Source organism: Delphinapterus leucas, chromosome 6 (genome assembly GCF_059928025.1).
Source record: "Delphinapterus leucas isolate spDelLeu-1000000601 "Yukka" chromosome 6, BTC_Dleu_Yukka2, whole genome shotgun sequence".
NCBI classification, from domain to species: domain Eukaryota; kingdom Metazoa; phylum Chordata; class Mammalia; order Artiodactyla; family Monodontidae; genus Delphinapterus; species Delphinapterus leucas.
In genome coordinates, this window is record NC_143134.1 from 62,542,749 (window position 1) to 62,555,801 (window position 13,053).

Below are 13,053 nucleotides of genomic sequence, written 5' to 3' on the forward strand. Positions count from 1 at the left end.
TATAAAATATGCATCCATAAATTTATTAAAATTATGGCAAGTTTATATTAGATTTTGTTCCACTTTTTAAAAATGAAATGGGCTTAATTCATGTTTTCTCACATTTTCCATTGTTAGAGAGGTAAATTTTTTAAAAACTTTTAACCAGAAAAATTCTAAATTACATGTTCCTTCCTACCCTAGTATATTTAATGAACCTCCATTGGATCAAATGAAGTTTTTTATTTGTCTGTTTATATTTATTTGTACATTGCTAATTTGAGAGTTTTATGGCACAACACTTGGGAGGATAACAAGGATTCTGTTTCCATTAGTAGTTTTTGTCTGTTTGGCCAATGGTATGTAAACCAAACATTTTAATGCAGCAGATTCTGTGACTTGAAAAATCTGTTGCCCCTAAGTGTCTAAAAATCAGCTCGCTTGGCCGGAAAAATAGTAATTCATGTTTGCCAGGATCATTTTTGGGGTAGCTTAGCATCCAAAGTGTTTTCTGAATCATCAAAGAAAGATCACATTCACTGCCCTATAGTTTCATTTTTAGGTATATTTTGATTCTTGACATTAATTATTCTTAAGTATTTGTACATGCCTGTCATTTAGTGTGTTCTCTAAGAAATATTTCTTAGTCACAATCTTTTTCCAGATATACACATATAAAACAAAATAAGGTACATCAGAGAGATTTTTATATAGGAAAAAAAAAGGTAAAACAAAGAAGGAAGGAAAAATGTATGTTCAAGGCATCAGGGACGGCCTGACCGCAATGTTGGAACTTTAGCTGGGTATCTCTGACTCTTGAGTTAGGTACTCTCTGTCTTACTGTAGAAATTGGAGGAGACAACATGATATAATGGAAAGTGCATTGGATTAGGTTAAGAATTAAGCAAAAAGAAGTCTAGTATCGCTGGGTGATTCTGAACAAAATCTTTCACATCTCACAGCCTTGGGTTATTAATCCGCAAAATGAATAAAATGACTTAAGGGCCTTTCTAACTCTAATATTCTGCTTGATAATCTATAATATAAAAATTTGATCAACTGTGTTTCAATTAAAGAAAAAAAGAACCTGATGATACCAAGTCCTTTTTTTTTTTTTTTTTTTTTTTTAAATAAGACTTGTAGCCCTAAGTAACAGCAAATATACCAGCCAAACTTTGGGTTTGTATGAAGTATTCAACCCTGTTTTCCCATTTTCCTTTAGGGCTACGTTGGTAAGGGGCCGGTGGTTTTGTCCCTTAAAACCAGAGACCCCTGAGATCTGAATTTGTGTGCTCTTTGCTAACAGTCTCCCTGGTAGATGAACCCTGCATGTGCAATGCTCATTTTCATGAATTTGTTACAAGTCAGTTTGAGAGAGGATTCAGGAAGAAATAAAAAATTCTTTAACTATCTTCTCACTAACAAGCTTTGAACTGCTTTGCTTGATTATATGATTAACTTCATTAATTTTTTTCTAGTTTCTTGGAAGCCTTTCCTAGACCCCCAAAATCTTGCCCAGATAACTTTCGAATGAGAATATTTTTTCCAAAAAAGCAAGTTTGTACAACTTTTCATCTTAAGTTATTTAAGCCTTTAATTCTTCACCTTAAAATACCATATAACCATTTAATGGATTGTGCTCTGAACATACTATTTTGTTTAGTGTATTTAAACTTTACCTGAATCCTTTCTACCATTTTTTGTATATGTATATTTTCCCATTATTTAATATGTGAGATATTTTAAAGCTACTCTTTTTTTTTTTTTTTTTGACATTGCAGACTTATTTCTTTCCGTTGAGTCTTCCTTCCTTAGACTGCATACCCACTGCATTCTTATTGTTCCCACAGGCTCCCAGTCAGTCAGAATCCGAGCCAGAAAAGGCTCCGCTGTGCAGTGTGCCTCCGCCCCCTCCTCCAGCATTTGCAGAAATGAGCGAGGATCATGCACAGTCATCGGCAAGTGAAATTTCAGCAGATGTGGACAAAGAGGATGAGTTTGGTTACAGCTGGAGTAAGTTGTCTTTTTGAAATGCATTGACTTATAAGAGGTATTAAAGTAGCTCTGGGTTTCTCAAGGCTTATGTCCTGGATGAATAAGTACGTTTCACCTTCGGTTATACATGCTGCAGTTTTGTGTGGAAAAAACTGCTGTTCGTTATACTTGAATACACACATTCCTGAGGCATGAAATCATGTTCTTTTTTTAAATCTGCATCCCTGTTCAAGCCCACTTTGCCATTTGTATGAGAGTTAAAAAGGACAGGGCACTCTTTCAGAAGCTGAACTGGATGAGCCATCTCTTGGTCTCAAACAAGTTGTCACCCCCGCCTCTAGGCCTCAGATTCCTCACTGTAAAAATCTATTTGTTGTTGCTGGTGGAACAGCCTTGATTTTAGGTATTTTCTGTACTAAGATGGTAACATAGTATAATTGTTGAGATACAACCTTGGGACATTTGGGAAGTTGTTTAACTGCCTCTAAGTTTCAGCCTGGTGATATCCCCCTTTTTAAAATTCAGTTCCTACATTCCCTGTTGCTAACAGTGAATAAGATAATGTTTGAGGAGCCATAATGATGCATAGGAAGCATTCGAAGGCAGCTGTTATTAGGATCATGGGTGTATCTCCGTTTCCTAAGGAAATAAGCCATTTTACAGGGAAATATTAAGCTCAGAGTTCTGTGTCAGTGCTTTAAAAAGTTTCATTTAAAAATGTAATTATTTCTTTTAAGAATACTATGGTGTATGCTCTTAGGAAGTACAGAGCACAAAACTTGTGCTGCTAAGATTCAAGAAGGAATCAGGACATGGCAATTTATGAAATTGACGCAGTTAAGAATCAACATAGAATGCATGACATTAGCCAAATAGTAATGTTTTCTAAGAAATGGTTTGTAAAGTTTGCACTTTTCTCAGTGTATTTCTAATGAAATTAGAATGTTTTGCTAATCCATCAGGGTGGCCAGAATGTACTCTGAGGAAAACGTCAAATGGGATGTTCATATATTGCCATGTCACAGCCACCCCAAAACTTAATGGCTTAAGAAAACAAGTTATTATTAACCTGTCAAGGTGCTGTGGTTGACTGGGCTCAGCTGGGCTGGACCTCCAAGATGGCTCACTCACGTGCCTGGTAATTAGTGTTGGCCACTGGCTGGTTGTTCATCTGGGCCTGGGGCACCTACCTGTGGCCTTGCCCTCTCAGATTAAAGAATAAACTCTACCTCTTGAACACGTGGGATGTGAGGTATGAAAGGTCTCATTCAATGACAGCAGGTACATCAGTGTGTGTGGCCTGATGGCTCTGTGCAATAAGAAAACCCATCCCCTTTATTCTGGATCTTTGTACCGAGCACCACCCAACATGACATGTCATGTAGATTTCCCTGTGGAAGAAAAGCTTCCACTGACCAGTAGAGACAAGTCCTCTGTATGTTCTGTTCTCTGCAAATGATAAAGTAACTTTGTTTTAATCACAGCCTTTTGAGAGTGTGTTAATGTGGATCACTTCTTTGGGCCTGATCACCCCAGGTGAACTGATTAATCAGATACTGTGCTCTGCACCCTGGATGCAGAGAAATTCCTCAAAGATTGGGTGCTCCAGGAAACCAGTCTTGACGCCCAGGCCGCCAGTCTATTTAGCGTTTTCTTAACTGCTAAGGATTTCATTTTGGTACAAATATGCCCTTATGATGCCATTCTAAATAACCTTCCATAGTAAAGCGTTTGGCTGTGAATTAGCTCTTACTATCTGTGGGTTTTTTGTTCTTGTTGTGTGTAGAAAATATCAGAGAGCGTTATGGAACCCTAACAGGCGAGCTACATATGATTGAACTGGAGAAGGGTCGTAGTGGTTTGGGTCTGAGTCTTGCTGGGAACAAAGACCGGTCCAGGATGAGTGTTTTTATAGTGGGGATTGATCCAAATGGAGCAGCTGGGAAAGATGGTCGATTGCAGATTGCAGATGAGCTTCTAGAGGTAAGTTCTTGTGGAAAGCACTGAATTTACTCTCGCTGAATTGGTGCAGTGGAACCATCAGTTTCCGGAAAATCCACCCGGTCTCATATGGTGACTGAGGAAACTACCGCTTCTCTAATAAAATAGATACATTGCAGCAAATTTGGCTCTAGACCAAATCTGTACTAACTACAGCCCATGTTCCCATTAACTTCCATTAAAAGGTTGTGACTATATAGCACGAGAAACAATTTTTGCCCCAAGACAGTAATAAAGATCACACTTCAAATACATTTTTTTGTGTGCTGCATTTTTATTAGGAGCTTTTGAAAAAACCAAATGGCCAATCATGCCCTGGTAATGAGACTGATCCACTGAACCTTCTAGGAGTTAAATCCCTAATGGTAGATGTCATGGGGGTGGGGTGTGGCGGGGTCAGATTTGAGGCTAAATAACAAACAGAGTAATTCAGCCCGCCAAGCAAAATAAACTTGTGGACCATACTTTACAGTATTAGAATTGTGTTTGCTTGATTTGTTCGTCCTCGCCTCCTGTAGGCTGGGATCCATGTGTCTTTACGCTGCTTGAACCGTGCCTCGTGTGTTTCCCTGTTGGCTAGGGAGGCTCAGTCAGCAGTGGCTAAATGACAGGATGATTGGCAGTTTCCATTAGGTACTGGGCTGCTTATGCACATTCTGCTGCCTAAACCCTGAATCCCCTGGCACTGCTTCTCGCACTGGCCTATTCCCAGGCCTTGAGTTTTGAGGTTAATTAGGAACCATGACAGTCAGGGCCTTCCCAGGATGGTCTGTGCGGGTCACAGGTGCTTCCACAGAGCCCTTGCTTGGTACAAAGCACTCTAGAAGCTTGTCGCCTGCCTGAATACTGTCCTATAGTCAGTCCAAGTGGTGCCTCTTTAGTCCATGGAGATCAGACTACATGCATGTTATTTTAATGTTGGCTTTAAACACGAGCTTTTCTTTTCTCACCATCAAAGTCAGGTTCATGTTCTAGGAAGAAAAATATATATAATATTTTAAAGGGAGAAACAAATGTGCTTTTCATTAGATAACAAATGTGCTTTTCATTAGATAGGATGATCAAAATGTGTGAAGTTAAGATTCTAGGTTCAGTTAATGGTATTTATTTCTCATAGATCAATGGTCAAATTTTATATGGAAGAAGTCATCAGAATGCTTCATCAATCATCAAATGTGCCCCTTCTAAAGTAAAAATAATTTTTATCAGGTGAGCATTTTTTTCTGGTTTATTAAATATTTTTCCTTTGCCTTTCAATTCTTAATTCTTTTGAATGAAAATAAAACATATATAAATGTGTGAGTGTTGTAGTTCCAGGTCCCAGAATTTTCTCTAATAATCTGAGTCTTCAAGCTAAAGAATGAAAATCATATGAATGCTCATGATATGATAGGTCAGTGCTTTTTTCCTTTAGAAGTAAAGATGCAGTGAGTCAGATGGCCGTATGTCCTGGGCATACAGTGGAACCTTTGCCTGCTACCTCAGAGAAACTTCAAAATAAGGAGGTATGTAGCTTCTGCTTGTTTTTCTGGGAAGATTTGCGTGATACACCACTTATTAATTCAGCTAACAATTATAGAACTCTTGCAGGGATATAAAAGATAAGTAAGACATAGCCGTGGCACCCAAGATGTTTATACCCTAGTATAAGAAACACTCATGTAAATAAGCACACCACTTACATGAAGGCTACTAGTAGCGTCTGCAAAGGGAATAATGAAGGTAGAAAAGGAGTTGACAGTTTTACCTCTGGAGGGAAAGCGAGAGTAAGACTTCATAGGGGAGGTTACACATGAAGTGTATATTGGAAGTAGATGACTTGGGGGCCATAAACATTGCAGGCAGAGCACGTGGATTGAGGACTGGCCTGGAGGCTCTGGCAAGTGAAGAGAATTGATAACTGCGGAGTGTTACTAACAGTGGGAGGCAGGGAATGGGTAGGGTCGGATCATGGGGATCATGGTGCAGACTTTGTCTTTGAGGCCATGTCTTTGCAAATTCAAAGAATGAAAATTATATTTTTAAAAACTTCTCTGGAAATGGTGCAGAGAAAAATCACAGGTTGCAGGGCAGAGAAGTTAAGTTAAAGGGAGTAGGAACATTATTGGAGTAGTTCAGGGGATAGATAATGAGGGCCTGAACGAATGCAGGAAAAAAAAAAGAGAGAGAGAAGAAGAAGTGGTTATGTCAGATATATTTAGGACCCAAATTGACATTACTTCATCCCTAACTAAATATACTCAGTGAGGAAAAATGACTGGTTGATAATCTGTTTATCCAACAAATATTTGTTGAGTATCTGCCTTGTAATAGGTTCTGTGTTTTGGGCTGAGAATAAACTGGTGAATGATACAGACAAGAGGTATGAAGCTTCCAGATATCTGACTTGGTGACTCGATAGATGGCTAACTTTCATTAAAATAAAAAAGAGAAGCAGATACTTGTAAAAAAAAAAGTAGAGAACATTCTCTCTGAGGCAACTTAGGAATGAAGTGCCTGTTGGAAAGCCTGGTAGGAGTGTCCATGGAGACGCCTGGTGTAGAGTTTAGAGATGAATCCCCATAGATGCCGACTTGGGAGCCATGGGAGCTGAGGCTCTGGCCTATGGTGAACATTTAGAGAAGAAGAGGGCCCAGGTCAGAAATGTGTAATATCAACAGTAAGGAGGAAGGCTGACAAAGAGAGGTCAGAGATGAAGAAGAACCAGGCGGGCATGTTGCACAGCAGCTGAGGAGAGCCCCGTTGAGAAAGGGTATATTCCACAGCCTTGAATACTGCAGGGAGCTCAAGTGAGAAGGTGAATAGAGTTCTTTGGATTTCCCAATTAGGAGATTATTAGTGATTTTGAGAAAGCAAATGATGGATAAGAAATTAGGAAAGACAAGGCAATGGCTAGAGGGTGACAAAAAATTGAGTTCTTGGTGGGAGTTTTGTTTCGATTCGTACATGCATTGGATACGTGCTTAGAATGATGGGTAAAAGGAGATAGGAGAGAGAGAAAAGCTTAAAATTAGAGGAACCGTGATAACTATCAGTGGGAAAAGGCATAGAAATGGAAACGCTCTTCCCTAGATTAATATCTATACATTGGGTTTTTCTGTACATAAGATGCAGAAATCATTGTCTCATGCTGGTGAGCTAACTCACTGATCATAATGGTGGAACTGAGTCAAGTGGTTTTTCAAGATTATAAGGGAGAAAAATTTATTTTCATATGAATTGTACCAGATATGTCCCTTAAGAAAATGGATTTTAGTAATTTTCAGGTAAAACATTTAATAGCTCCTAAATACACTTGATGACTGGCACAGTAAAGCATAGTGAATGGTGCCTCTGCTGGTGTTCTGTGTTTCAGTGCTTGCACCGTTTGGAGCTGGGTTCTCGTTAGATAGCACTGTGGAGTAAACCCAGGCAGTCTTGAGGAGCACCTTGTGTCTTTGTGCTCCAAAATAATTGCTGTCTAATCACACCTCACTCGTATTTTAAAGAGAATATAATGTTCACAAATGTCATGAAATAATAAAATAGTAATAAGGAATTACAGCATATGAAATAATTTTGTTTAAGTAGTCCCTGTATTTAAACAAACAAAACTACATAACACTCAGTTGCCTATTTTGTCATTTCTTTCCCTCTGTCAGGCTGAACCGAGTGTTACTACTTCCGATGCAGCTGTGGACCTCAGTTCATTTCCAAACGTGCAACATCTGGAGCTTCCCAAGGTAAATCTGCTTTGAGTTGGAGTGAAATGATGTGACTTCCTTGACACTGGTGTGTTAATTCACTGGTTCTCAAAACTGGGCTCCAGACCAGCTGCATGAGCATCAGCATCACCTGAGAGCTTGTTAGAAGTACAGGTGTGTGGGCCCACCCTGGCCTCCTGAATGAGGAGCTTTGGGGGGTGCCCCCGCATCTTGCGTTTTAATAATAAGCCTTCTCTGTGACGCCAGTGTGCACTAAAGTTTGAGAACCACTGTGCTTACTGATACTTGGGCAGGGACCCAGCTTTTCCTGCCTTTATGATTATCCCAAGGTATGACGTTTAGTGATCTCTCCTTTGATTTATTTACCAAGGACCTGCTATGGAGGAAATAAAAAGAATAAAGAAACGGAAGTTATTGTCTTTGTCCTTCGTGAAACCGAAAGCTCAGATAACTAGAAGTCTCACCGATAGGCATCCCTGAGGTATTTGCTTTTGCAAAGGTCTGAGCCTTAGGTTCAAGTGACCACTTTAAAGAAGTGGTTTGTTGAACAGATGTTGAACAGCACCTGTAAATGTTGTCAAGTGCTGCAGGCTCATGCTGGAATGCAGGTGGGCAGTGGATGAGCAGAGTAGAAGCAGAAAGAGTAGTGACCTGCTCAGGGAAGAGGAGAGGAAGGGAGGAGGTAGGGTGGTGGGATAGAGGGATTGAACATGAAATACTGCAGCAGAAAGGGGTGCTTCCTCTGCGACTCCCCAGCTCCAAGGCGTCCAGGGCAGCAGAGGCAGTCTGTCTGGATTGAATCTTTGTTTCATCAGGTCCAGACTTCACACATTGTGTGGTCTTGCTTTGCCTCCATTTTCTTACCTATAAATTGGATATGATAGTATTACCTCTGATAATATTGTAATTATAAAGATTAAGTGAGTTGTTTATAAAGTGGTGGGCATAAAGCCTGGCATGTGATCAGATTTTGTTAAGCATTTAGTGGAAAAAAATACTGTGACTCTTCTTGGTTTGATTTCTTTTTTAAAAAATAACTCTACAAAAATGGATTGCTGTGGTCTTATCATACACGTTTAAGAAAAGTCATCGTGGGCAGTTTGCGTTGTGGATAGAGGGAAAAGAAGTTATTAAAGCTTTTTCTATCAAGAAGTCCATACACTTCCATTCAAGAATCCCTCATTCTATTGCCATTTAAGAGAGAGTCGTTTGAGGCACCAGGGGGAGAGGGGACTGGATATTCTAGTGGAAGTCTCTGAGTTTGTATAAAGGAGTACGACGAGAACGGATTTTAGGTAAACAACCAGCAAATGCCGTCTGTACTTAGTAAAGTACTTTTCTGACTACAGTTAGGTGAATAGACAATAATAGAACCAAACCTCAGAATTGAGTACATACAGCCATGGTAGATATAGAGTATTACTCATTCAAACGAATATTTATTTGTGGTAGTAGGAAAGAGCATTGGTGTGGAGTGTCCCAAATAGAGGGTAGCTCAGTTTCTTACATTTGGCATCAGCATTGAGACTTGTCAGTCTCATAGCACGTTGACCTTCCTATTCAGTGTGCCTGATTCTTTGACCAGTAGATCAGAGTTCGGGGTTTCAAAATGCTGGCAAGTTTAGGCACTTTATCTGAAGTCAACTTGATTATATCCTGTAGAGTTATAAGTAGAAGGAATGTGTGTGTGATAGCAACACTTTTGCATAGTGTATCAGGCTTTTCAGCCTTTTCTTACTACACATGATCTTCACAGCAAACTTGTAGTTGGCAAGAATTATTTTCCCTTTTTTTGGAGATAAGAAAGTTGAGGTTAAGAGATAGGTTAGGTAACGTATCCAAATTTCTAGAGCTAGCCAGAAAGGAAATTACAGCTGAGCTCTGCTTTCCCTGAAAGTGTGTGATTTTCTCTGTATACACGTGAAAAGAGCAGTGGCAGAGAGGATGCACAGTGACAGTCGGAAAGTCGTCAAGCATTAATCATCATTGCAAAGCCACAGTGTTGATAATCTTTAAAATGATGGTGAAGGCTTATCTCACTGTCGTGATCTTAAATGTCTGGTGGCAACCTTTGCTCTCATGTATACATTTCAGAGAAACCATGGCAAGATTCCCTTTTCTCTCTTTTGCTTTCCATCTCCCTAGGTGCAAACTCTAATGAGAAAGGTTGCTAGCTCTAACCAGAATGAAATGTGTAAAACCCTATGGTAATTTTGTTCACGTAAACGTTAAGAAAAGGTAAAACCCAATGTTATGGAACACTTGGTTTTCATTTAAAAAAAGTGTGGAAAATACAGACAAAAGTAGGTGTAGCTCTTCTAGCTTTGGCAGGTTTTCAGTGCAGGTCTTTGGGTTCAGAGTTGAGAGGATTTTCACTCCGCACCACATCAGAACACGAGTATTTGAAGTAACCAGTCTGGGTATTCAGCCCCAGAAAGGACAGCGCGTGAGCAGTCATGGCAGTCTGTCTGCTAAAGGAGGAAGGACAGCAGAAAGGGATGAAGGGGCCAGTGTTAGCGGTTATCTCTAAGCTGTAGGCCAGAAAGAGGAAGAAGGAGGATACTTTGGTGTTGAATCACTTAGTTAGCCAGTTACACAGAGCTAAATTCTCAGACGTTGTACAGTCATTAAATTGTTGAATACGTTTTAGTTCTCTAGATATTTTGTTAGAGTTACTAGAGATATGCTACTGGATATATATGCTAAAGATACTAGAGATAGTGGACATATGGGAGGAGTGAAAACATTTGACTATTTATTTGATGGAGGAGAATTTAATCCCATTAAAATAATTGAAAGTTTGCTTAAGAAGAGATTTCTAATAGTGGATTTTTTTATTTTTTATTTTTTTATTTTTTTGCGGTACGCGGGCCTCTCACTGCTGTGGCCTCTCCCACTGCGGAGCACAGGCTCCGGACGCGCAGCCTCAGCGGCTATGGCTCACGGGCCCAGCCGCTCCGCGGCATGTGGGATCCTCCCGGACCCGGGCACAAACCCGTGTCCCCTGCACCGGCAGGCGGACTCTCAACCACTGCGCCACCAGGGAAGCCCTGTAATAGTGGATTTTAGAACAGTTTTCTTTTCTAGCCCTTGGATAAGAAGACAGTGTTCAGAAGTTTTGGTCACATACCTTTTCGTTTGGATAAATTTAACCTGTTTCACGTTTTCTGAATGTTTCTGTTTTTGCTTCTCTAGGATCAGGGGGGTTTGGGCATTGCCATCAGTGAAGAAGATACACTCAGCGGGGTCATCATAAAGAGTCTAACAGAGCACGGGGCAGCAGCCAGGGTGAGCCTTCCCTCTTCTCACTCTCAGAAAGTGGTGGGGAGGGAATTCTTTCTGTAAATTCACTCAAAATCTTCCATGTTTCCATCTAGGATGGACGGCTCAAAGTTGGAGATCAGATTTTGGCTGTAGATGATGAAGTTGTTGTTGGCTATCCTGTTGAAAAGGTACTTTTCCAAAAGAAAGCAGATGAAACCATAAACTCATCCTTGAACATGGCTAAACGTGTGTGTGTGGGGGGGTCAGTCATAGGGAATCAGAGCTGTGTAGCTATTTTAGACAGATATCTGCAAGGAAGAAGAGATTCTTTGGAACTTACTTAATTTCTACTTTCTGTTTTCCAATTAAGATGATGTTAAGGTATTTTTTGTTACCTGATAAATTCAGGATTCAGTCAGCATTTTTGATAAATATCATTTCAGTTTTTCCTTAGGAAAACTTGGAACTTCTAAACAAAGTTCAACTTAGTATTAAAACTAAAGGAATATTTTTCAATGGATGTTTGCTCCTATAAAATATCCACTATGTATATTGCTTTATAAATAGATTTTAAAACTCAACCATTAAATGTATAACTTTTATTGGGGTTAAACAGTTATTTGTGCCTGAGTGTCTTCCTCCTCAAAAGTGATGTTAATACCGTACTTACCAGGAGTCTCATTTGAGGCCTTTCATAAGTGCTAGGAAAAAAACCCTATTTTTCTTGAGATTTGGAGTGTCAATGTTTCCATTTCTACATTGGCCAGCAAGATGCTTAAACCATTTTTAAATTCAGTTTTAATAATTGTATGGGTTTGATCCTTTAACTCAACATGTGTATGTTCTAACTTGCCATTTGGCTTGATTCTTCTGTTGCACAGTGTTCCTTATCTTGCTTTTAACCTAAGCGTTTCCATATTATTAAAAATGTTTGCGTAAGCTGCTTCGCATTCTCTGTAGAAACAGAAGTGGGTAAAGCACCCCATATGTCTTCAAAGGTTGTAAGAATCCAGAGAACTGGGCAGTATTAATTAGAAATGTAAAAATTGAAAGCCCGTTACTTATATAATGAAGAATATGGTCAGAACTAGACTTATAGCAGAAATTAACTGTGGCCTTAATCAATATCAGGGAATTGGAGAAACTAGAAAGGAACTGCAACCATTCTTGCTTGACCACTCAAAAATCCTGACAGGGAAAGAATTTGCCTCTGACTCTTCTCTCAACCATAGATGGTTCTAGTTTCCAGCTATAATAGTGGAAGTATAAGTCTACTAATTTGCCTGTAAATTTTATTTCCCCTCTAAACCAACACCCTGCCAGTTTATTAGCCTTTTGAAGACAGCGAGGACAACAGTGAAACTGACCATTCGTGCTGAGAATCCAGATTCCCAGGCTGTTGCTTCAGCAGCTGGTACAGCCAATGGAGAAAAAAAGAGCAGCCCCCAGTCTCTGATGGTCCCACCGTCTGGCTCCCCGGAACCAGAGCCCATCCGAAGTAAGGGCTGGTCTCCTGCTAGTCCTGCGCGTATGACACATTCAGACTCAGTATCGGGTCCCTGTGTGGGAGCCACCTGCCTGTATGTAGCCCACTGCTTGAGAGGCCGTAGTCAGGGAGCCTGTTGGTGAAAGGGTGGTACAAACGAAGGGCTCCTGAAGCAAGAGCACTGGACTGTGAGGCAGGGGATCTGCCTGCTGTACATTAACCATCCATAGAGCCTTGGGAAAGCCATGCAGCCACTCTGAGCCTCAGCTTGCTCATCTCTAAGACAAGGGAGTGGTACTCTTTGCTCTCCAAGGATCTTTTGCTAAGGATATCTGTGATTCCAGTTATCTTACTAATACATTAGATACACCATTTTGTACATTCCTTTTTTTATACTACTGAACAAGTAACTTAACTTCCCAAAGCCTCAGTATTCTCATTTTAAAATGGATACAGTGATACACCACTTCACTGGTGTGAAGTCAACATTGCCTGGCACTACATCAGACTCTTAAAAATGCACATATATGTAGTTGATATGAGTTGTATCCTTTGAGTGTAAATAGTAGATACCGTCAAAGCAGATGAAACAGTTGTATGTAGAGCACGGAATGAAACTTTTGT

The 13,053-nt window shown here is 40.0% G+C and overlaps 1 protein-coding gene across 2 annotated transcripts in view; it reads left to right on the forward strand.

Moving 5' to 3' along the window:
* Window positions 1-13,053, forward strand: part of MPDZ (multiple PDZ domain crumbs cell polarity complex component) — a 558,334-nt gene that overhangs the window by 462,174 nt on the left and 83,107 nt on the right. For both annotated transcript variants that reach the window (XM_089913222.1, XM_089913221.1), the window contains 8 exons: window positions 1,830-1,992; window positions 3,761-3,957; window positions 5,093-5,184; window positions 5,390-5,480; window positions 7,617-7,697; window positions 10,875-10,967; window positions 11,057-11,131; window positions 12,267-12,441. In XM_089913222.1, coding sequence (XP_089769348.1) covers window positions 1,830-1,992; window positions 3,761-3,957; window positions 5,093-5,184; window positions 5,390-5,480; window positions 7,617-7,697; window positions 10,875-10,967; window positions 11,057-11,131; window positions 12,267-12,441 — 967 coding nt within the window. The remainder of the gene's footprint in view (window positions 1-1,829; window positions 1,993-3,760; window positions 3,958-5,092; window positions 5,185-5,389; window positions 5,481-7,616; window positions 7,698-10,874; window positions 10,968-11,056; window positions 11,132-12,266; window positions 12,442-13,053) is intronic.